This window comes from Tenrec ecaudatus, chromosome 10, assembly GCF_050624435.1.
Source record: "Tenrec ecaudatus isolate mTenEca1 chromosome 10, mTenEca1.hap1, whole genome shotgun sequence".
NCBI lineage: Eukaryota > Metazoa > Chordata > Mammalia > Afrosoricida > Tenrecidae > Tenrec > Tenrec ecaudatus.
In genome coordinates, this window is record NC_134539.1 from 126,064,393 (window position 1) to 126,088,980 (window position 24,588).

Sequence of the window (24,588 nt, forward strand, 5' to 3'; positions counted from 1 at the left end):
GGAAGACTGCAGGAGGATGGCTGCATTTGGATGATGAATTATGGTGTTGGTGAAGAATATTCACTATTCCATGGACTACCAGAGAGTGGGCAACCCTGTCTTGCAAGAAGTATAAGAATGCGCTGGCTACTATGGGCCTTAGAAATAGGAACTAGCTTTGACCTCTGTCGAGCTCTGCGTCTCTTGCAGGTTGACCTCTATGGTCTGCCTCCCTGCCCTCTGACTTCCAGGTTGGGTTCAGCTGGTGCCTCACTTCCGGTGGGCAGTTGTGTCCTTCCACACAGCAGCTCCAGCCTGTGGCTCCTCCTCCTCCCCCGGCTCTCACCCCTCCCTGCTGGCTTCAAGGCTCCGGGTAGTAACAACTTCCCACTGTTGCTTGTCCCACAGGCTTCTTGTCCATCCATTAACCCTGCTCACCTCTCTGTAAATAATCCCTTCGTTAACATTTCTTCAAAATTCAAGCTGAGTGTGGCTTTTGTTTCCTGCTGGGACCCTGGCTGATACAAGGAGCTTGCCTTGTTTTTATAATTGGGAAAATTTTATTAAAAAAAACACAAAGGACCACCCCCGCCTCCCACCTCCCCAAAGGAAGCACTCTTCAGGGACTGGAGGAGGCCCCTCCGCTTCTAGACTTGTGGGTGATTATTTTTGTTTCCCTTTTGAGGCCTCACATGCAATTAGGCTTCAGGCTAGAACACCTATTTCTTAGAAAAACACACTTTCTCCCGGAGAGAAATTCTAGAAAGCAGTCGTGGGCTATTGACAAATGATAATACTGCATAGGGAACACGCCAAAAAGGAATCAAGAGTACCATCTCCACGGGGGAGAAGCTGGCCCCAAAAGTGACCCATCATTTTCAGTGCCAGTTGAATGAAAGTTGGGAAGTCGCTAGTGCCTGTCTTGTGCCAAGACTGCCTCTGTGGGGCTGGAAACGCAGCAGCCGTGGGGCGTCTGGACTCAGCATCTGCCAGGTTCCCAGGGGGTTAGTGATGCAGTTTGTTCAACCCAGGGGCTGGGGATGGTGGAATGAGGTGCCGCTGGGGCTGGCTGCAGAGGGGTGGGGATGGGAGAGGCTTGGCATGTCACAGGGCATTGCTTAATGATGCAATCTCAATGGGCAGGCAGACCTGTCCCCGGAAAGAAGTGTGGGGAGGAATCTCACAGCTCCATGGTGATAGAGAGCTGCCCGGTGAGCCTCCCTCCCACCAAGAGGCTTCGTGGCTTCACAGTGACTGAGGGAGAGGAGGGGGCACAACGCTGCTTTGCTGGGTCGGTGACGGGACCACCTTTGCAGAACCTTTCCAGTGGCAAGTGTGCTGAAGACAGTGAGCTGGGAGGAACGAGCAGAAGGCACAGGGCAAACGTGGAGGTTGGGAGAGCCCTGCCCGGGGCGGGGGTGGTGGTGGTGGGGGGGGTCTGAGCAAAGTGTGGCTGAGCCCTTCTGAAGAGAAGGGATGAGATGTGAGGCCCAATCAAAAGGAGCGGCAGGCAGATCCTGCTGAGCACAACACCAGCCTCAACACTCAATGACAGTCTTTATAGTTTTAATTCTCTGATGGAAGTTCTTAGGTGGGTGAACTTCGCATTCCCTACTAATCTCTAAGCCCTACAAACGGGGGACCTTCGCGATCATGTTCATTTCCACGTCACACGGTCTGGTGTCTCACTAAGCTGCCTTCCCATGAGCGATGGAGTGAAATAATATCCAATCCTGCACCAGCCCCACGATTGCTTGTGGCTTAGACCACAAGTGGTCCAGAGGACTTCCACTGGTGGATTCTGGAAGTTGCCTGCCAGTTCTTTCTCTGGCCTTACGTAGCCTTGAAGGTCTGCGAAAGCTTGTTCCACACACAAGCCTCCACTGATGGGCAGGTGGTGGCCGGATATGAAGTGAGCTAACTGCATGAGAGTTGAGCATTCTGCTACTGGGACACTGATGCTTCTCACCTGGTGTGCAACAAGCCCCCAATCCCTACTTTTGCACTAGGGAAGGGAGGAATGACTAGATGCTAGTAAGATCCTTCACGAGTGGGTAAGTAGCCTGTGATGGCAGGGATTGAGTTGATCTTGTTCACTGCCCCCTCTACAGTGACTACCAAAAGCCTAGCACACAACAGAAATTTAAAAAGGTTTGTTCAATGATGAGTGAATAAATAAACAAATGAGTGAATGGTCACTTGCCTGTAAGCTCCCTGGAGGCAGAAATCATATGTCATCGATCTTTAATCTAGTCACTATGCTGACCTGAAGGCATTCCTTGCGTTTGCTAAATAACAACGAGCAATTATACATGCGTTCTTATATTTCCCTGGTGTTTCACACAGAACTTTCCCTTTCAAAGTTCTTTCTTAGATACACGTTAGCTTAGTTCAACAGGCACTGAGCACAGGGAGATGTAAGAGAATAAAACATAATTATTTTTTTTACTCAAGTTTATCACATAGTTAGGCATGCAAATAACTGCAATACAGTCTACTGTGCTCATTGAAAGCAGTGTTACAGGCATTGGAGGGTTACGGAGGGTAACTAGCTGACTCTGCCTGCGTGACGCCGATGGTGGGGTCAGTGCAGGCTTTACGAGAAGGCGATGCCTGGCATTGACAGATGAACAGAGGGTTATGAGGCGGATGAAGAGGGCTGGAGGAAGGGAAGGAATTATCTAAAGTCAGGATTCACACGACTCAGAACGGAAGTTTCAAACGTCAGTCCTACTGCTGTCAGTGATGCTCAGACCCTAGACTGGTGACTCCCAACACCATGTTAGACACAGTTGCTATCAGACCATTCTGCCTCCTCCAATCTCAAAATATAGCATCTCTAACTTCTAACCCTAATTCTGGTTCCACATTCTGGGAACCAGAGGGGTCTTGAGATTGAAAAATCAGGATAAGCCCAGCTCAGTTACCACACGGTAAAACATCTCAATGGTTGTTTAATTATGTCTTTTTCATATTCAATTAAATGTCTGGGGAAGACTAGGGGTTCCTATAGGGTACCTCTACCACCCATGGGTCCTTTTGCCGCACTGTGGTGGCTTGTATGTTCTTTAAAGCTATCACACCAGGAGCTTCCAGACTAAGACAAACAAGGAAAAGAGACTTGACAACCTACTTGTAAAAATTAGCCAATAAAAGGGCCAAGAGGAAGGAAAGCAGATGATAGAAGACTCAACTAGATGGCTAGCTTATCATTACGACTAGACACTTGGCTAGGCGCTGGAGGAGTCAGAGACGGATGTATCCATTTGTTTTAAATCAGTTCAGAAAGTTGCATAACCACGATTGCATGCTGGTTGATGCACGAGAACAGACTGGGAACGGAGTCATCGCTTGACTGACACATGCTACGACAGTGCCGCTGCAAAGCAAGGCACTCCCCCTCTTTGTCTGTGGCTCTCTCACCACTGACTCGAATATAGGACCACCTGTACTACGCCCGCTCTGGTCAAGTTGATCCTGACTCAGTGGTCCCAGAGGGCAGATTAGCATTGCTCCTTAGGGCTTCTGAGCCTGTAATTCTTTCTGGGGCACCTTGTCTTTCTCCCATTGTCGGGTTGAACCACTGATCCTGTGGTTAGTAGTTCAATGCTTAACCCTTGTACCACTAGAACTTCTTTGGAATATAATAGGCGGGACTAACCTATTCGTTAAGCGATTTGAGTACCTGCTTTATACGGTGGGTCCTGTGTTAAGTATTAGGGATAGAGAGTTGGGGGAAACCAAATCTCTGCTCACACGAAGGACTGGTGGGGCAGATATTAAAGACATAACCACACCTTATCAGTTGGGCTGCACATTATAATCACCTATGTTCATTTGCTTGTATCCTCATTCTGCAAGACTGCTTAAGTTGATCTTGGATGGGACTGTGGAATGGATGTGTTTCAAAAGCCCCCGGCACGTCTGGCTTTGGCACAGGGGTTGCAACCATGGGCTTAACCATAAAGATAATTGTGAGGCTGGCGTGGGACCCGGCCGTGCTTCCTTCTGCTGGGCGGAGGGCGCCGTGAGTGGGAGTGGACTCGTGGCACCTACAACAACAATCAGAGAACGCTGGTTTGAGAACGCCGGGTCTGACTATTCTCAGGGCCCGATGAAACATTAGCCCCTAGAGCAGCGTGCTCCGCCTTCCTCACGCTGCGACCCTTTCCTACAGCTCCTCATGTCGTGGTGCCCCCCAGCCATCACATTATGTTCATTGCAGCATTATAATCGTCATTTTGCTACTGTTATGAATTGGGCGACCCCTGTGAAAAGGTTGTTTAACGCCCAAAGGAGTCATGACCCACAGGTTGAGAACCCCTGCCCTAAAGTATTCAGTGATGGTAGCATTGTGTTGAGGAAATATTTTATTAGCTATATTGAATATTAATGAGCCAATGGAGTTCTGTTATATATATGCATATATATATAAAGACACCACATAAATAGTTCTATGTTTGCAAACTGCGAAATTACTTTGAAGAAAAGGCTAACGACATGATAGAAAGCATACAGGGGGCAACTCAAAGCCCAAACCAAGTCCACTGCCATCGAGTCCGTGCCAACGCCTAGTGAGCCTCTCAACAGGGTGTGTGAGGTGGTGGGTGAGCTCCTTCTTTAACAGGCTTGAATTTACATGAAACACTTACGAAGCATTTTTCTGAAGAAATGACTTTCCATAGAGACCTGAAAGCCTAGTGCGTGGGAAGGGGCGGTTTTCCAGGCAGAGGACCATCAGCAAGGCCCTGTGGTGGGAACAAGGTTTGAAGAACAGAGACCTGGGTCTGTGCCACAGGCACTTGGGTGGACTGGGGAGGCGAGCTGAAAAATATAAGATTTCTGACTTCAAGGAATTTCATGACTTAGGGAAAAACTCATGCATTCCAGAAAATTCTTCATGAGTCTATGGGTCTATGATTTTCCAAGAATAATAGGAAGAAGAAATCACTGTCAAGAATAATACTTCACCAACTGATACAAAGACCCAGTTTTGTGTTTGCCCCTAGGAACTTACATAAAATTTGAGACAGCAGACCTGCTTTAATAACGGCATTTCTCCTCAGTTAGTCCTCCTAGGAGGCCATGTTTACTGAGCAGACAGTGTCTGGGTAAGAAGACGTGACTTGGAGATTGCAGCAAGAACGCAAACTGACCCACATGTCAGTCTATCCCTTTTCTTCTCTAAGTCTTGGAAAGGGGAAATGAGGTCTCGAAAACTCTATCTGTGAGCTTGGAAACATGAAAGGCTGCCGTGCCTGTGGGATTAAAATTTGTGTTGAAGGCTTGGGAATGAAAGAAAGCATTAAATATTCGATGGGAATGGGGCTGAGCACAGCTTTACATATTCAGAGAGAGGACGATTGCTCTGAAGGCTAAATACAGACTGAGACACTCAGAAGCCCCCCAAACAAGTTCAAAGCTCTAGAACCCCCCCAAAAACAAGTTCAAAGCTCTAGAGCAGTGGTTCTCAACCTTCCTAATGCCACGGCCCTTTCCTACAGTTTCTCATGTTGTAGTGACCCCCCCAACCATACACTTATTTTCGTTGCTACTTTATCACTATAATTTTGCTACTGTGATGAATCAGGTGACTCCTGTGAAAGCGTCGTTTGACCCCCAAAGGGGTTGTGACACCGCTGCTAGAGGAACCTCTGTGGTAATTAATTAAAGGACTGCATTGGAATGGCTGAACAAATCAGGCATCCTCCAACCCCCCGCCACCCCCCCCCCAAGCATTTGCTAATAATAGTACTTGATTAAAAGATAAAATTGTATCATTTTTTTTCCTAAAGAAAGCAAACAACGTCTTCTACAAACAAGATGTAGAGAGTTCATGCTTTGATTCACCCCTAGGCACCAAGCACACTAACCTAATGAGTAAAATCTCAAAGGAATAAAGAAAAGAGGCTGATAAAATAAACAGACTGGAAATGCAACAAAAAATGAGCAGGAAGGAAACCCTGCGCTTGCTAGACTCTGGTCCACAAACAGGCGGCAGCGCCCGGGAGCCGATTTGACGCCAGCGGCCATCGGAGTAACAGGACCTAGAAATGCTCCCCTGTGATGGTAGACGGAGCTGCTTTTGCAGGTTGAAGCCAGAGGCGGAGGAAAGACTTTGATAAAGATAAACAAACAAACAAATAAACAACCATCCCTGCTTCTTAATGGTGACTGGGGCTATAACTTATAAAGATCGAACCCATCTCCAGAAACACAACAGCAACAACCACTGTGGGAGGCCATGGTTGGGTGAGTAGAAATGGCGCTGTGTTGCTTCCTAATGTGACTTGCTTTGTGTTAGCATTCAAATGCCCTTGAGGCAGAAGCCTGGAGTCCTCATGATTGGTTCTAGACTGAATATTGAATATTGAGAAGTAGAAGAGGAGGACCGAAGGCAGACCTGAATAAAAAGGGAGAGGATTCATAAAAGTTCTTTCACTCAAAATCAGCCAACCACCCAAATCCCAAGACACTTGAAGAGATGGACGTTAAAAGGACAGCCAGCACAATGATTGGAATCGGAATTCATTACAAGTATAATTCATTCTGCAGAAGAGTCAAATAATTTAAAAGAACTAAATTTGGGGTACTCACACACACACACAAGATGTACCTACTCTCCTGGAGTCAGTTCTGCCTTCTAGGACCCCATAGGACAGAGTAGCACTGCGCCTTTGCGGCTCCAAAGATGTGAATCTCTCTGGGGCTCAAAGGCTCATCTTGGTCGAGTGGGGCTCCTGGTGGCGGCAAACTGCGGACAATGAGATTCACAGCCCAAATTGTCACTCGCTGCGACACGAGGCCTCCTGGCATAAAATGTGGTCCATTTTTTTTTTCTTTAAAGGACGAAATGAGATAAGAAAGGGCATTTATGAAAAGAAACTTCATGATGTGAGGTTAAGTCATTGTGAAAAAAACACCACCACGTGAACAGAATGAACTTTAGACCGAAATCAGTCAAAAGGTGAATTTGTGAGTAGAAAAAAATCATCTCTAGGAATTCACACCGATTGTAGCACAGGGAGGCAACCAGACACACGAATAAAGGAGACAGAAGCGTGGGAACTCGATTTCAAGGTTCTGGCAGAAACTCTAATTGCGATGCCTGACTCAAAGTCACCAACACAAAACACCAAGCTCACTGCTAGCAAGATGATACCGACTCATAGCGACCTTATTGGACAAGACAGAATTGCCCCTGTAAGTTTCTGAGACTATAACTATTTATGGGACTAAGAGTCCCTCTTTCTCCCCAGGAGCGGCCGCTGGTTTCGAATTGCAGACCCTGTGGACTGTGTCCCACTGTGTAACCATTGCCACCAGAGCTCCTAAAGAAGTCGAATGGGGGGAGAATTGGAAAACCAATGTGTGGAGTCGCCATGACTCTATGATTTTTGTAGACATAGTCCTCACGTCACATAAAGTACCATATGAACCAAGCAAATTAAATAAAAACCTACACACATTGTTGTAAAACTTTGGCATATTAAGAGTAATTAATCTTAACATTAATTCCTGCTCTTCCTTTAGTAAGGACAATATATGTTGATTTGTCAAAAATATATGAAAATGTCATAAGCATGAACTTATACACATGTGACAGTGTAGCTCTGAAATATATAAAGCAAAACTTGAAATAATTTTAAATAAAAACACAAATATTTGCCTATCTGGGTAGGGAAAATATATTATTGACTCTTTTTCAGAAAATGAGTAATAAAATAGCAAAAAATCTTTAAGTATATGTATACCTCAAAAATAGATCCCATAAAACAGCAGCAAACAGAAAAGAAGGGAAAATTGGACATCATCAAAATCTTAAACATTGGGGCTTGAAAAAATACCATCAACAAAATCTGGTGATAAACCATTGAATGGAGGGGGAAAATCAAATCAGATATCCGATAAGGGACTTCTATATACTTGTGTCAAAAATATATAAAGAATTCCTGTAATTCATGTATCAGTAGCACTGATAACTCAATGGCAATGAGATCAGTTTGGCATTTTTTTTGGTTATAACTCAATAATAAAAAGAAAGTAACCCAGTTTTAAAATAAGCAATTGGGAACACATTAGCCACCAGGAAAATGAAAGTCAAAAGTACAATGTGACACCATTTTATACCTTTAAGGGTAGATATTATAATAATAAGTTTTAAATGACAGATATTAACAAGTGTTGACAAGGGTGTGGAGAAATAGGAACTCTTATATAATACTGGTGAAAATGTAAAATGATGTAAAACTATTTTGGAAAACAGCCTGGCAATTCAACAAAATATATTTTGGGGGGTTATTTAATGAAAACACTGTAGTTTTAAGCATACAAGTCCTATACATGTTTTGTTATATTTACATAAAATGATTTCACTGTGTGAGTAATTATTGTACTTTAAATTTTGGTTTCCATGGATTCATTGATGGTATATAGAAAATGTAGTTCATTGCTGAACTCAATTACTATGAGGGTTTATTTATTTGGAGACTCTTTGGAGTTTTCTGTGCAGACAATATATTCTGAAGAGGTACATTTTTATTTCTTTCCTATTTGTCTATTTACCTTTTATTTGATTTCTTTGCTTCATGGTACTGGGTAGAATTTCCTGCACTATATTGAATAAGACTGGTTAGCGTGAACATCTTTGCCTATTCCCAATCTTGCATTCTGTCTCTCTATATTTTTAATTAATGAATAAATCAGTTTATTGGGGGCTCTTATAACAATCCATACATCAATTATATCAAACAAATTTGTAAACTTGTTGCCATCATAATTTTCAAAACATTTTCTTTCTACTTGAGCCCTTGGTATCAGCTCTTTTTCACTCCCTCCCTCATCTATATTTTAACTGTAAGTTCTCTTAGAAGTTTGTCTTATCAAGTTTAGAAAGCACCTCTTGGCAATGAATGTACAAATGTGCTTTGCACAATTGATTTATGTATGGATTGTGATAAGAGCTGTATTTGCCCCTAATAAAATGATTTTAAAAAGCACCCCTTATTTCTATTTTTCTGTGATAGATGGTTGTTGAATTTGGTCAAATGATTTCTTCATTGATTTATATAATCATGTGTTCATTTTTCTCTTTAGCTACTTAATATGGGCAACATATTGACTGGTTGATACTAAGGCAATTGCATTGATTTTAAAATATTGAACCAACCTTGCATTCCTGGAATGAACCATGTTTGTCATGGTGCATTGCATATATCCGTGAATTCTATTTGTTAATATTCTATGAAAACATTATTGCTCCTTCATTCTGTCATTGAACCCATCCTAAATATTCATTTCATTTATAGTAGTTTCCATTTCTAAAATTTTCAATGTTTTTATATCTTCTATTTATTTCCTCAGCCCTTCTGTTTCTACTTTCTATTTATTAGCTTAAATCTTCTGCTTTCGATTATTTAAGAATTATTTGTAACTGCTCATGGAAATGGTTCCTTTCTGGTCATGGCTACTTTTTTTTCAGTAGCAAAATTATAACCTATTAATAGCAACAGTCACAATAGGGCAGAGGTTTGAGAGGGAAACCAATGTAGTGTCTCAGGGTTGGCATTCACTGTTGATGAACTCATGGCTACTTTTAAATTGTCAGAGAACTCTAATATTATCTGTCATCCCAGTTTCTGTAAATATTATCTTTTGCTTTTGCTTTCTTCCTTATTTTTTGGAGTGAAGAGTGCTTTCCAGATGCAATTAGGGCATTTTGAGTAGTATATTAAAAGACTCTGGATTTTATTTAGTTCTTCTGTCTTAGCTGCCTTCCTCTGAACATGTTAGCAGGGGAGATTAGTGGGCAATGCCTCATTCATCTTAGCTGGGGTAGAAGTCCAGGTATTCCAGCTGACCTCACTGACATCCAAGTGTAAGGGAGCTACTTGTGATTGCCGAGCTTAGATGGGGACTCCAGCTCCCAATGGCCTCCCTGGACACCATGGGGACCTGTGACATTGCTAACACTGGAGGGTGGTCACAGACTTTGCTCTCCACTAGGACTCTTCCGGCATCACTGTGGTCTGGTATTAGAGGCGCCATCTGTTAGCTACCCGGGGAGTGGGATTACACGTTCCTCACATGATTTCCACGCACATGGCACTACAAAGCTCCCTGCTCCATAATCAACTCTATCGTATATGGTTCAGCCATAGAAATAAATAAAACAGTCAACTAATATTATAAAGGGAAAATAGCAATAGCTTTTCTACCTCCCACTACAGTCAATCAGAGAACATCCTGAAGACAGAGTTCATTCAGAGAAGCCACAGAAGCTACACAATATCCAGTGTGAATCGCAACAGGGAAGTGTAAAAGATGCAGGTACATTACTAATTTTTTTCTGAATATTTTACATTTAACTGAACTGGGACGCTACCTAGATGAAAGACAACAACAAACAGTCATCGATGTCAAGTGGACTCTAACTTGGGTGACCCCTGTGTGACAGAGCAGAACTGAGCTCAATGGGGTTTTCAGTGCCTGACTTTTGGGAAGTAGGTCACCAGACCTTTCTTCCAAGGGACCCCTGGGTGGACTCACATCTACAACCATTGAGTCAAGTTCATTAACCATTTACACTACCCAGGGACTTCCATGGATGGGACATGGCCTCAAACTAACTTTGGTATAAGAAGTCCACCCAATCAGAGTTTACAACTTGATGAGCCAATTCTAAAATTCATTTGGAAGAGAAAACTTATGTGAAGAGTTAAGACGTTTGGAAACATATTGTCATGAGGCGGGACTAGCCCTACGGGGTGTTAACATAGTCTAGAAAGTTACTGTGTGATGTCAGCAGAGGCAGTGGCAGATCCATTAAAGTGTGTGCGGATGTAAAAAGACTCCCGCTTCTCTTTGTATCCCTAGGGAAACAATTCTCTATTACGTGTCTCTGAATGCTGGTGGCACAGTGGGCTACGCATCAGGCTACAAACCCAAGGTCAGCAGTTTAAATCACCACCTCTCTGTGGAAGAAAAATGAGATTTTCTACTCCCACAAAGAGTTACAGCCTGCAAAACCCACAAGGGCATTTCTACTCTGTGTGAATGGTCACTATGAGATGGAAGCAACTGGATAGCACTGAGGTTTGAGTGGAGAAGGTAAGAATCGGGGTGGCAGTTTTGAATCCATCAGGTAACAAGGTGGGAAGAGTAGCTGGAGGCAGGTACGCCCATGAATGGCAGTGACACTGCAATGTTTTGCAAATAACAAGGTCAAGAACTCTTAAGGTGCTGAAATGCATCTATGGTGAGGTGACCAGATTTTAACATTGGTAAAGTGGGACACCAGCGGGACACCATTGATATGACTCATATCCTGGCAAAATAGTCACATGGCAGCCGAAAACCAGATATCTAGCTTGTTGTGCATTCTTCCCAAAAATCAGGACCCTTTAAAAACGGTGCAGGATGCGGGAAAAATTGTTAAAAACCGGGACATCTGGTCACCTTAATCTATGGATGTCCTCCTTTGAGGACCAAGGTGCACCTGACCCAGGCGATGGTGTGTCCTATCACCTCCTACACACGTGAATGCTGGACGCTGAAGCAGAATCCACGCATGTGAACGGTGGTGCTGGTGAAGGAGACGGGCAGTACCACGGACGCTAAAAGACGAAACACCTGTCTTGGAGGAAGTACACCCAGATGCTCCTTGGAGGGAAAGATGGCACGACATCTCTCAGGCACGTTAGAGAGGCTTCCAGGAGAGAGCAGCCCCTGGAAACGGCCATTAGGCTTGGTGAAGCAGAAGGGCGCTGGTTGCAACACCGGACTCACGCATAACAACAATTGTGAAAATGGTGCAGGGCTGGGCAGGTAGCCGTCTGTGGTCGCTATGAGCTGGAGACAACTCGGTGGCCCTTAACAGCAACAAGTGTGACCACAGCAAGTCCCACTTCAAACCAACAGAGCTAGAAAATGCGCCAGCCTGCGGATGGAAACCACGTTGGATGGCACCTGTTGTGGAAAGCCTTCCTGCTCATCACTGAACCCTGCAACGGGCAGCAAATGCATCACTGAAAAGGTTTTCTGCTTCCAGCCTTGGGCCGATCCCTAAGGCAGCGAGGGGGAAATGGAGAACACGTTTCTGGCAATATTCCAAAGCACGAAGGCCTCCCAAACAGCATTGGTTGATAACACGATAACATGAAAATTGTTATCATGTTTGGTCATGGGACCAAAAGTTGCAAAAGCTGACTGACCCGGAGGAAGAAATACCGAGAAACAGGTAGCCACCTCTGTAGTCCCATTTTGCTGCCTTCAGGTGAGACACACACAGAGAAGCCAAGTGGGTCTCACTGGAAATGTTTACCTGGGTATTGAGCCGAAACTGATGGCCTAATTCCAGGTGCAGTGACAGCTGACTGGGACATGGGCTGAAGAAGGGTCATTAAGGGATGCTCTTAATATTGTTTCCTGGATATCAGCAAACTCTTAAAAAAAGAACTTGTGAGTGAGTGTAGTGTAAACAAATGAGAAACAGAAGGATTCAAATTTTCTTGTAAACACACACTGGCTTCACCCTAACGGGGGAACACATTCAGTTTTCAGAAGAGGCCTGAGGTTTGCCATACCCAGAAATTCTGGAGAGCAGTCTGAGAGATTTTTGCCAAACCCCAAATGTGCCGGGGTTAAGCTTTCGATCTAGCCAATCGGGAGATTTCTATTTCATCTGGTAGGTCTTCTTCTCAATAGCTTCTTTGTGTGTGTGTGTGTGTGTGTGTGTGTGTGTGTGTGTGTGCTAGGCATGAAACAGCTCTGGCCACGATCTAGGCATCAAGCTAGGATGAACAGAGGGCTGCCAGTCTGCTCTGCCCCTGACTGATATAAGAGTACCACCACTAATCAGGCGTCTCTTTGCCTATAGCCAGGGGATCTCAATCGCTTCTTAAAAAATAAAAATAACAATATAAATTTGTAGGCAAAAAGAAGATTGGTCTCAGAGTTGTTTTGCTAATATTTTTATAATTAGATAATCACTTCAACACCTGAATTCAAAACTGTCCTGCTGTCTCTGTGGGTCCAGTAGACTGTCAGCTGTTTAACATAACCCTTGAGATTGGTCAGGTTAAGGACTCAACTTATGACTTAATAAATGAACACGAGGGAGCCTACTCCAGAATGCAAGAGACAATTCTACTTACAAGGCTTAATTAATCCCCTCCAGTCACTAACAGAACCCATGTGTGCTCTTTCAGTTCAACCTGACCCGTTCCAGAGGTGTCAAACTGCAAACACTGATCGAGTTTGTTGGCATTCGGGTCCAGCGTTCCAGAGGCGGCAGTATGGACAAATGAGCTCCTGAGAAGGAGAGGCCATGGTAGAGAGCCAGGACAAAACCTTTCATTCAAACCCTGGAGCTGGACAGAGGTGGGAAGAGGGATGTGAGATGCTGGCTGCAAGCACTTGGTCTGAGTTTCTGAGTCTCAGTGAGAGAGACCACTGATCCAGGGGTTCTCAGCCTTCCTCACGCCGCGACCTTTCATACGGCTCCTCATGTTGTGGTGACCCCCCCCAACCATATAATTATTTTCATTGCTACTTCATAACTGTAATTTTTCTACTGTTATGAATCGTCATGTAGATACCTGATATGCAGGATATAGTGTCATTGTTACAAATTGAACATAATTAAGCATAATTAAAGCATAGTGATTAATCATAAAACAATAGGTAATTATATATTGTGAAATATTTATGTGTTTTCCGATGGTCTTAGGTGACCCCTGTGAAAGGGTCATTTGACCCCCAAACGGGTCTAGACCCACAGGTTGAGAACCATTGACCTAATCAAAGGCTGGGAATTGTCTCACAGGAAGGCTGTGGGAGGTCATCCTGCGTGGTCCTGTTTCTCTAGGACCTGAAGGCTGCCTTGTCTTAGACCGATACACCAAACTCCAGGTGATAACCAGCTCAAAGCTGTCTTAGCACCAAACAGTAATTTGGGTGTGATCTGCAGAGGCAGAGGATCTCCTGGGAGCAGACCCCGGGTAAGAAGAAGAAAGTCACAAGCATTACTTGCATATTTTGCATGAAAAAGGAACAACACTGGTCTGCACTCAGAAATTTTGCCTTGAGCCCTGGCATCTTGAAATCTATACAGTAAGAATAATCAGATTTGGGGACTTTGGGGACATATATCTATAGATACTTGTGAATCAGGATAACAGGCTTCTTTATAGACTGTCCTTTCCACCCAAGAGTCAATTATGATGTGATAAACTGGTGGCTCTCCTGTGAGCCCTTCGGGGTGTTTGTTAACCTCTAGCCCTCCATTTTCTCACCTGCAAAGGGATATTCTTAACAGGACCCATGTCACAGGGCTGTAAGGATTAAACTGAGCTAATGCAGACGAAGGCTTTCCACAGTGCCTGGAGCGAACATTAGCATTGTGTGTGGCTGTCCTGAGGAGTGGGGTGGTGAAGTGGTTAAATGCTCAGTTACTCACGGAAAGGTTGGCTGTTTGAGCCCACCATCCACTCTAGGAGATCAACATACCAGTCTGCTTGCTTCCTTAAGGTTATCGCTTTAGAAACATGAGGAGGGAGTTCTACTCTGTCCTACAGGGTGACCAGGGGGCAGAATGGACTTGACAGCAGTAGGTGTGATGGTTACCCTTCTAAAATTTCTGCACTGTCCTGCTCATGGTGATGCGGTGGGTTACTCACTGAGCGAAAACCCATAGGGCAGCAGTTCGAAACCACCAGCGGTTCTGTGGGAGGCAGAGGCGATTTTTTATTCCTGTACACAGTTACATTCTGGAAAGCCACAGGGGTGCTGGTACCCTGTCCTAGAGGGTCACTGTGAGTCGCAATCGACTCGATGGCAGTACATGTGGTTGTTGGCTTGGGATCCTTCTTCTTAAGGCTTCTTGTCTTCCAGTGCTGCTCCCTGGCCGGGCCAGCTGCTGCCAGCTCTCTTCTGAAAAACCTCCAGATTTGAATTGCTCTCTCTTCCAGCCCATCATATGCAGCACTACTGCTTTAACCACTGATCTTGTCCCTTCTTGGCTCCCTGGTTCTGTAGGCTTCATCCTTCACCTTGACTTCAAGCTCCATCCCACCTCCGTCTTCTGACCTCAGCTGCACTCTAAGCTGATCTTTCACTGTATCCTCTCACCTGTGGAGTCAAGTTAGTATCTACTCCTTCTACACAATCCATTCTTTTTTCTCCACTTGTTCTGGTATTTTCTTGCTCCCCCTCCCAGCCCCCTTACCCTTGCTTTTATACCTGTGCTTCCTGGAATTTTCTCTTCCCCAATAGCTTCGGGGCCAAATCCTTACCACCCTTCCACGTCAGAGCCAAATGCTCCCTCCACTTTGGGGACTGTACTGATGCCTCTCTCCACCATAGCAAACCACGTTCTTCTCTGGCCTCCATATACGGTGTCTGCTCACCTGTCTTTATTTTAATTCACTGCGTGTTTTTAGCCCCATATGTACCTGTTTTTGGGTTTCTGTGCCCCATCCCCGATTAACTCTCATGTCTGAGCTCCTCCGATCGAGTCTGGTTCCTCATTGCGTCTAGTGAGTTCCATCCCTAACCATAGGCCAATGCACAGCCCAGTCTTGGGGTTCATCCTTTCCAGGAGCAATCCCCCCTCATGTACTGCTCCTTTACATAAGGCGTGCCGATGGAAATTCTTGTGACCCCCAAAGAGAGTAGGATGAAGAATACTGTCCGTGGAAAACACACCTACAGAATGCATAACCAGTTCACAAATAACAGGTTCGTTTAAAAGGAGCAGTGAAATAATACTAATGACAAAAGACCGAGAGCCCGGTACCTTTGTATCTGGTCACGACAGCTGCGTTGACACTCAGAGGCTCCTGGAAGGTGACAGTGAGTGATGTGCTGCTGGTTACCAGGAGACAGACATTGGCTGGCACCTCAGGAGCTCCTGGACAAGAGGGAGGAGACAAAGCATTTTAACAGGGCAAAGCCTTTTCCAATGATGCTCCTGCCTCTTCGAAGGACACACTCTGGGGCACGCAGTAGAGTCTGATCGCTTTTCCCTTTTGGACACTGAAGGCTTTTATTGTCACTCTGGTGGTCTTATTTGGGAGAAGTCCGTCTTCAGAGGGAGTCACTAACAACTGCTAAGACTTCCCCCAATATCCTGGGAACGGAGTAGGAGGGTGGGTCTGGGCTGGAAGAGCAGACGGTTCCTACATTGTGAATGGAGACCTCTATGTGTCAGAAAGAATAACTTTGTGAATCATCTCACTTGAGCCTCTTCACAACTCTGTGTCTGTTGGGAGGGAGGGGGACAGGGTAGAAAGGGCAAGTAAGAGTACTTCCACTTTTGGGATCAGGAAACTGCAGCTTCAAGAACCCAAGTGACTGGCTCCAGGACACAGTGGCGACCCCAGGTGCTAAGAGGAAAGCTCATGGTTTTGAATGTCTAGCTCTGGGTTCCTTCTCGGACAGAAGGCTGACACACCTTGACCGCACTCTGCCCTGTTACACTGGGCAGTGCCTTCTGCGAAAGAATGGACGAGTCATGTTAGGCTCCAGTCACCTCCAGGCTTGTGGTCTCAGCTCTCCTTCACATCCAGGAGCTTTGCCATCTAGAAATTTAACAGCAGAGCCCAGGAACACCCTTCCAAGCGGTATTAATCTGTCCTAAACGAGTCACAATGACAAATACGTTCATGGAAACAGCTACTGACTGGCATGATAAACATCTATGGCTGAAGAGAAAGACAGTGTTGCAAGCTTCATGTGCTTCCAGAGAAAGGGTTGTGCCTAGATGTGGTACTTAGTGTGCAGTACTCGCTACTGACACAGACGTTTATACTGCCCTGTGGTCTTTGTCTATGTCACAACTGTGGGTTACGGCACCAGAGGGGAACGATTTCCAAACTAATGAACTGGGCTTTCCCACGAGTTGAAAATGTCATGTGTAATGTTTTGTGTCGTTTCGCTGAGCCCTCCTTTTAAAATCTGTCCAGTATTTCACAAGTGTTGGGTTTTTATATTTTCTTTTCTAACATCAGGGGTTACACGCACGAAGCAGTCTTTTCCAGAGCATGATCCAGAAAGAACGCTTTCCTTAAACTCACAGAAGCCGTGGGTAAGGAGAATGGATGGGCAGACAAAGGCATAATTCATGAGTCAATGAAGTGTCCCTCTCTGTTGCCTGTGTGAAGTCAAGGTCAGTGACTAGCCATATAAAAATATATATAGCAGCAAAGAGTTGAAAACTCGAGCCCGAAGCAGAAACTGGACAAATAGGCAAATAAATATTTTCTCATCTCCACATCTCAAAATACAGTCACTCAGGGCATCAGGCCGTCCAGGTCATTAGGCAGCAAGGCGTAGCGGGTGGAAAGTGGTAGACAAGTGTGACATGGTGGAGAGAGGCCAGCAGCACCAAAGCTCCATGGCTGTGGTCAGAGAACCTTTCAGGAGCCAGAAAATCAAGCAAGACAAAAGATCCATTTACAGATGCCCAGAGCCCTTGCTCTCCACATAGGCTGACAACGGCTACTCCTGCCCTGGGTGGGCTGCCGAAAGCAGTAAAGGAAGGCTTGGTCTGGCAAAACGCACAAGCCCTCTGCTGATACTCACTGGCATGCTCGAAGCCCGTTTTCATGCGTCTGTAGAGCCGGTACCTCCACTCCCAGGCTTTCAGCTGCTTCTCTTTCTCTGTGTTGTCCAAAGTAAAGCCTTCATTCTCCACCTGGGCAGACAGCTCGCTCACCCTCTCCTGGGCTTCCTGGACCAGAGTGTTGAGGTGCAGCGCTCGGCTCTCCAGGCTGACAACTAAATAAAGGGAAAGAATTGGGGTGACCACCTTTCGTATGGAGACACGCTGTTTCCTGGCAGGGCAGCTGTGCGCGGACCGTGGGCTTTATCAACTGTGGAGGGGAAAGAAAATGAGATCTGCATTTGCACCAACTATCTGACTGTCAGCACGTCTACTCAGTGACGTTTAAGATTTGAGTGAGTGCGCGCTCATCAAATGAAGAGACTCCCATCACGCCCTGGCCCTCGTTGCGTCCCCATCCCTCACGGAGCTGATGCGCATTGGTAGTTACAACACCACCATCAAGGGCTCCCGAGGATCACTTCCAATTCAGGTTGCATATTTTTGTCTCTAGGGCTTTAGAGGGACAAACACTTGGCAGGAAAAGCTCTTCCAGGATAGGAAGGTCTGGGAAAAAGTTGTCCCTGTCCCAGGTTGTCCTCTGCCCACATGACTTAGTCATGATCATTGGTGGCTCGGGAACCTGACTCGGCTCTTAGCACATTCTTCTGAGTTCATCGGCATTTTTGTATGTGTGTCTTAGGGGCATATTTTGTGATTGTTGTCAGTGCTTCTGATAGCTGAACGACCTGGGTGGGACTGGATGCTGTAGAGCAGGGGGTCCTCAAACTTTGTAAACAGGGGGCCAGTTCACTGTCCCTCAGACCCGTTGGAGAGCCAGGATGGAGTTAAAAAAAAAACTATGAACAAATTCCTATGCACACGGCACATATCTTATTTTGAAGTAAAAAACAAATGGGGCAAAAACATCTGGAGGGCCGGATAAATGTCCTCGGCGGGCCACAGGGGGCCTGCGGGTCATAGTTTGAGGACCCCTGCTATAGAGGGTGCTTGGATGTGCTGTCATCTCACTGGAAGATGCTCAGGAATGCTTACACCCAAGGAGTAGCTATACTCATTCTTACTAAGAGAGGTCAAGGAGCTGGGTTTTGTTAAAAAAAAATAGTTGATCCAATATGTGATAGTGCTTATTCTACGTATACCTCACTGCTTACCGGAGCCACGCTTTATGTGAGTGAACAGGAGCCTGAAAACACCCCCAAACCCATTGTCAGCAGGCTGATTCCAAGTTTGATCAAGCTTATGGGACAGATGAGTCCTGCCCCAGGGGTTCCCATGGCTGTGATCTCTAAGGAGCCGACGACCTCCTCTTTCTCCTGTAAAGCTGAGCATAGAGGAGCCGAGCAGCCCGTGGGTTTGGACCGCTGACTTTTGGGGTGGCAGCTGAGCACGTAATCCCTGCACCAACAGTGTTCTCGAATATTCATTAACGACGAGACAACATTTTGTTAGGCCGCAGGCTGCTTCTTGAGGCCTACGCAGCCCCAGGTGACCCAGGTCTGGTCACCTGGCCCCTTGGGTGGCACCACTGCTGGTCAGTGACCAACCAAGAGAAGGCTACCGTGGCATGAGCGTGGGGGCAGAGACACACAGAGAAGGAGGCGAAGCTGGATCAAGTTCTGCAGATCTGCTGTCCCAGCGTGTTTGATGTTCTCTGTGACCAGAACAATATTTCCCCTGATGGGCGGGAAGCAGGGTGGAGAATCCAACAATTTCATTCTTCTAAATAAGGAGGGAAATCTTGTGAAGATGACTCCAGTGAAAATTCGCTAGGTGTATTTTGAAATGGAAATTAGGTGGTTATACATTCATATTCTCTGTGTTCATAGGCATGTTTGCGTTAATTACAGGAAATGAGTCCTAATTTATTATGACCCCAGCTCACCATCAGTCTAAATTTATTTACAGATGAGGTCAATGAAAAATCAGTTGAGCCTTTTTTTTTCTTTCTTTCTTCGGAACGCCGCGGTTGAGAACACTCGGGACTGTGTTTCGCTGCAGACGTGTCATGGTTAATGACTGCAGCAGCGGTCGTCAATCATGTACTCTAAATACTGTCACACTTTTCTTTTTTTAAGCCTCGGTCATGAGCCATGACAGAAAAATAAACAAATAAATAGAAAGCTAAAAAACTCTTTCACTGAGCAGCTACACTCTGCAAACCCCCCGGGAAGGCTCACGGAGTCCAGAATAAATGATAATGTAAGTGCTGTGGACACAGGGAAGCAAGGATGGGGTCTGAACACGGAGGCTTTGCAGAGAGAAAAAAAATACACACACACACACGCGGGCGCACACTCCAGTGGAAAAAAATGGGCAATATTAGTAGCCTCAAGGTGCAATTTCCTGGAGCAGCAAGATTGACAAGTCAGTACTAAATGCTGTTAATTTAACTAACTTCAGATTAATGGTAGAGTCTGCTATGCCTGAAACCTCAAACACAGTCTCATTATGGCCTTGCTGGGAAGGTCCTAAATATAGGCATTGACAGTTTAAAACAAATTCGTATACATTTGTGTATTTTTAGACATAGGCTAGGCGTCAGAGTTTGTGTCAGAGTTTTCAGGGTGATTAATTGACCCAGTAACTGCACCCTCTGCCCACGCCCCCTCCCTCCTTCTTCCACTCCAAATTATAGAGAAAATAGGGGAATTGTCCTCGCTAAGTCATTCAGTGGGCTTTTATTGTAAGCCTAATGTTTGAATTGCATGTATGCGTCAACACTTGGGTGATGGATACATGATTTATAAAAATAAATTTTTCTAATACTATGAAATCCCCTCCTATTAATTTTTATATCCACAAAAGTTATGGCTGGTGTGAATTCCAGGTGGCATTTCAGATGGACAGCTTCTCCTTAACGCTGCTGGGCGCTCCCGGACGTTTTTTCCCCACTTTCCCTTAGCACAACACACTTTGTTTCTGCGCTCCGCGCTCCCTTCTGGCCTAGGGTTCAGACTTGATTCTGGTTGAGCTGCAGTGGCAAACCCATTCTCCATCTTCCAGCGAAAGGGCTGCGCTTTCCTCAGACACTTAGAAGGAAGACGTACATGCAGAACTTTATAGCTAGATCACCAGAGTGACAAACACCCAGATCAGGTACAGTGCTTCTTCAATGGGAGTCCCTCAAAGCCCACGTAACACGGTGGTGGCAGCCCGGAAGCCCTCCTTTGGATCTGTCTGTCTTTGGCTTTCTGTAAGGTTGACTTTTATGTGCACATCTTGGTGCGAGGTCATTATGTCGAAATGGAGACAAACACGTATTAGGGAGGAGCGTGAAAAATGAGGCCAGAAGGTTGTAAAAGAAGAATGTCGTAGAAACGTCTCTTCTCGAGACCGTACTCGCTCATGCTCCGCCTCTGTCGTTCGAGGTGGTTTCAAGGACAAGTTGAGAGACTTTCCCTGAGCCAGTGGCTTCCAATCATTTCTACCAAGCAGATTGTATGGATTGTAAAAAATCTATATAGATTTTAAACTGATCACTAAAATATTCTCTTTTAAAGGATTTCTTTTTAAAAAAATCAAAGGAGCTAACTTAGAAACAACTTTCTCTACAATGCCAACGACCTGTATACCTGCCGATACAGTTTTTCAGTGTGAGATCGTCAACATACCAATGTGGGTTGATGTATTTTTAGCAAAAGCAAAGAAACGCTCTGTCTTTTGTAATAGTGTGAGAGCTTAGGCTTCTCGAAATCTTGGAAATTGTTCCGAGCGCCCCATTTCTATCGTGTGATCCCAGGATGGGAACCATTTCAATCCCTTTCCGTGGATGCTGAAGAAATGAGGAACCTTGGGTAAGTGGCGAGATGTAGCCAAGATTTCCTGCAAAGCCTTTAAAACCTTAAAACAAAAATGACACAGAAACCGGCCTGTGATAGACAGAGGACACGTTTCGAACTGCTATCTCTTTGGCAGGAGTCTGGCGCAGTCCTTCTGGATGGTTGCTTGGTGGGGACGTGACCGAAGAGCTAATGAGAGGACCAGAATTCTCCAGATGTTTATGCGTTTGGTGACTTCGAGATGAGAGAGCTGGAATAATAGCCAGCCAGGATTTTCTTAACACTGAACCTTTTGATTTATTGGAGAAAGGCTATGTCTCTTTCTGATTGATTTTCCTACCCACCCTCCTCTTTTTCTTGGGTCCAGTCCCGTCCTACTTCTATCCACTGGATATTTTCCTCTTGAGTCCAGCCCTCCTGATCTCTTTGCAAGGCTTGGGCTCCTCTCTCTTATTACCAGGAGTCCCTTTTCCAGCCAAGCCACTGTCCCCGTGAGAAGCGAGAGCCAGCACAATGCAGGGTCTGTGGGAATGCGGGGAGCAGACCGGAGGGGGCAGGACAACCGAGCGGCTCCTGAAACAGGCTCCGTGCTATTGTGGCGTTTAATTATCAACAGCATTTCTACCACCCAGCTCTTCTGAGTGGGTATTTGTTATAAGACCTGCCCAGCTAATTAACTATGGGGTGAGGGTGGGGGTTAGCACAGGAACTTGGTAACTTAGTGTTCAAGGAATACAATTACAGTTACTGTTTAAGTCCTGAGAGATAAACACCAGGGATTTTCTTCCCTCTTCTATAGATAGTCAACTTGTCGGTATTCCTTAATTTCCCCAAATGGTGAGTTGGGGCCTGGTTGATAATTGCTTAAAGCTTGAAAATATAGTGAAGGAAAAATGCAAACTAATTTTAATTTTTAAATAAGTCTCTTGGAGAATAATTAATTTGGCCTGCTGGTGGGGAGGGTGGTGGAGGATAGGGGGGTAGGGGGGGAGCATAGGGGTGGGCAGAGATACATTTGACCCTTGCAAAGAATATGGCATTTTCTAAATTTAGCCTAAACTTTTCTATCATATTAGCATTTTCCTCTTGAATTGAGGAGAATAGCCAGGCACGGAGACCATCATTAATGTTAGACTGATCCTTACAACCAGCCTTAGACGGGTCTCCCTCTGGTAGGTGAGTTCTTCTGAGGGGAAAGCAACTGCTTACCAAATCAACCAGTCCATTTTCAGACAACTCAGAACTTTATAAAGCGCTTCCATCTCCTGAGCTGATGCTTTCCAAGGTGGAGGCAGTGTAGAAAAGGGATTCGGTGGCCTGCAGATCAAAGAGTCCCTTGAAAATGGATAGCCCTGCCATCCTGAGCCCAAGTGCTTCATCGCCAAAATGGGCATAATAATAGTGCTGTTCTCATGCACTGCGATAAGTTAATGATAATTTTTGCAAAGAATGCTCTCAACTAATGGATCTTTGCAATATTGGTATCCTACCCAGTAGTCTTTGCTTTAGAGGCACATAAAATTCTTATGTGATAATATGAAGCTTAAATTCTTCCCTGGGGGGGGGGGACTTCTCTTGCCCCAGATAAAAATTTCCCATTCCAGTAACTGTTCAGAAAGATAATATACACTACTAAGTGGTGTTGGTTCCAACCCTACTATTTCAAAAGCGAAAAGAAGGTCACTGGGATATAAATCTTAGTGATAAACAAATATTTTATGGGCAGTTAATAAAATTTGTCTTTGCTGATCATAAATGACAACCGTCTGAAAACTCCAAAAACAGTTTGCCTTCAGGTGGAAGCACTTGAAGAAATAATATAAAGGTCCTCCCATACGTGCTGTTTTAATTAGTAAAAATGCTGCCCCCGAACCAGAGAAAGTTAAGCGTCCGTTTCCACGTGCCCATCTTGCTAAGGGTCAGGTCTCAAACCTCACTTCGGTCACTAAGGTCTCAACCTGCTGTCTTGTTTGCATGCTTTCTCCAAGGACTTCGGAGAATGTTGCTCCAAAAAGGTTGGGGAGATTTTGGAGATTAAGTGTCTTGTTTTAATTAGAGCAGAACTTTCTTTTCCTAGAACTCAGTACACCCTGACATAGCGTTCTGGAATGCTTTTTCCTGCAATGCCCCAGCAAAACATGCACACAGAAAGTGCATATTACGTAAATCCGGCCATAACTGGCAGTTCTTAAGCAGTAGCCAGAGGCAAGGACACAAGGGGTGACTTCCTGCCCAGGCCTGACCATTCTCTGGGGAGAAAATGGACATCTTCTCTGAAATAAACACAAGAAATACTTGAGAAAATTATTTAGGAAGTCCGAAACAGACTACCCCATGACGTCACAAGGGGCTTAAGTATGAAACAAGATAGCCAACACTTCTGCCAATATTTTCCGTGCTGTCCAATAGAAATATAACATGAGCTACATAAGCTTAAACTTCTTAGCAGCCACATCAAAAAGTCAAAATAAATCGGTGAAATCCATCGTATTACTATAGCTGACCCAACAGATCTAAAATACTATTAGGTCAACGTGGAATCAACCTAACAATTATTAACGAGATATTTGATCTTCTTCTTTTTCATAGTAAGCCTTCACAATGGAGTGTGAGTTTTACATCGATAGCACTAGAAGAGACTAGCCACATTTTGAGTGTTCAATGGTCACACGTAGCTAGTGGCTCCTGTGCTGAGCAGCACGGCTTTAGAATATAAAATCCCACAAACTATAAAAATCACTTGTATGGAGCAGTGTTTTGAAACATAGACTATATAACACAAGGGTAGGATACTGAAATTCTTTGCCATAACGTCCTCTCAGCGTTTAATTTTGTTTTCGAGATTTAGGAGGTGGTACCCTCCCCCAAACCAGAACCACACTGATAGGAGCGTAGCGTGTGTAGTTCTCATTCTTCCCCTCTAGGCGAGCATCTACCAACTGGCTCTGAGTGAGTGCACCCAGTGGCATCACCTGGGAAGGTTCTCTCTGGTCACAGTGAATGTTTTCATAAAATAGTTTTGTTCAAACTTCATTTTCTGTGACGGCTGATTTCAGCGAACAGGGTGCAGCTGTGAAATTTTGTTTCCTGCTCGGGAAAAGTGCTGCAGAAACTGTTGTGATGTTGAACACAGTTTACAAGGACAGCACTATGGAAAAACTCAAGTGTAAGAATGGTTTTCTTCTTCCCCAAAAGGTGAAATGT

General features: G+C 45.0%; 1 protein-coding gene and 1 non-coding gene across 2 annotated transcripts in view; both read right to left on the reverse strand.

Annotated features, from left to right (window-relative positions):
• Positions 1–24,588, reverse strand: part of ANKFN1 (ankyrin repeat and fibronectin type III domain containing 1) — a 175,464-nt gene that overhangs the window by 137,598 nt on the left and 13,278 nt on the right. The window contains exons 3-4 of the mRNA XM_075559286.1: positions 17,563–17,757; positions 15,776–15,889 (exon numbers count right to left, since the gene is read on the reverse strand). Of these exons, the coding sequence (XP_075415401.1) occupies positions 15,776–15,889; positions 17,563–17,757 (309 nt within the window). The remainder of the gene's footprint in view (positions 1–15,775; positions 15,890–17,562; positions 17,758–24,588) is intronic.
• Positions 12,722–12,865, reverse strand: LOC142460621 (small nucleolar RNA SNORA48). The gene has a single exon (XR_012786794.1). It is a non-coding gene; the product is annotated as a small nucleolar RNA SNORA48 (small nucleolar RNA).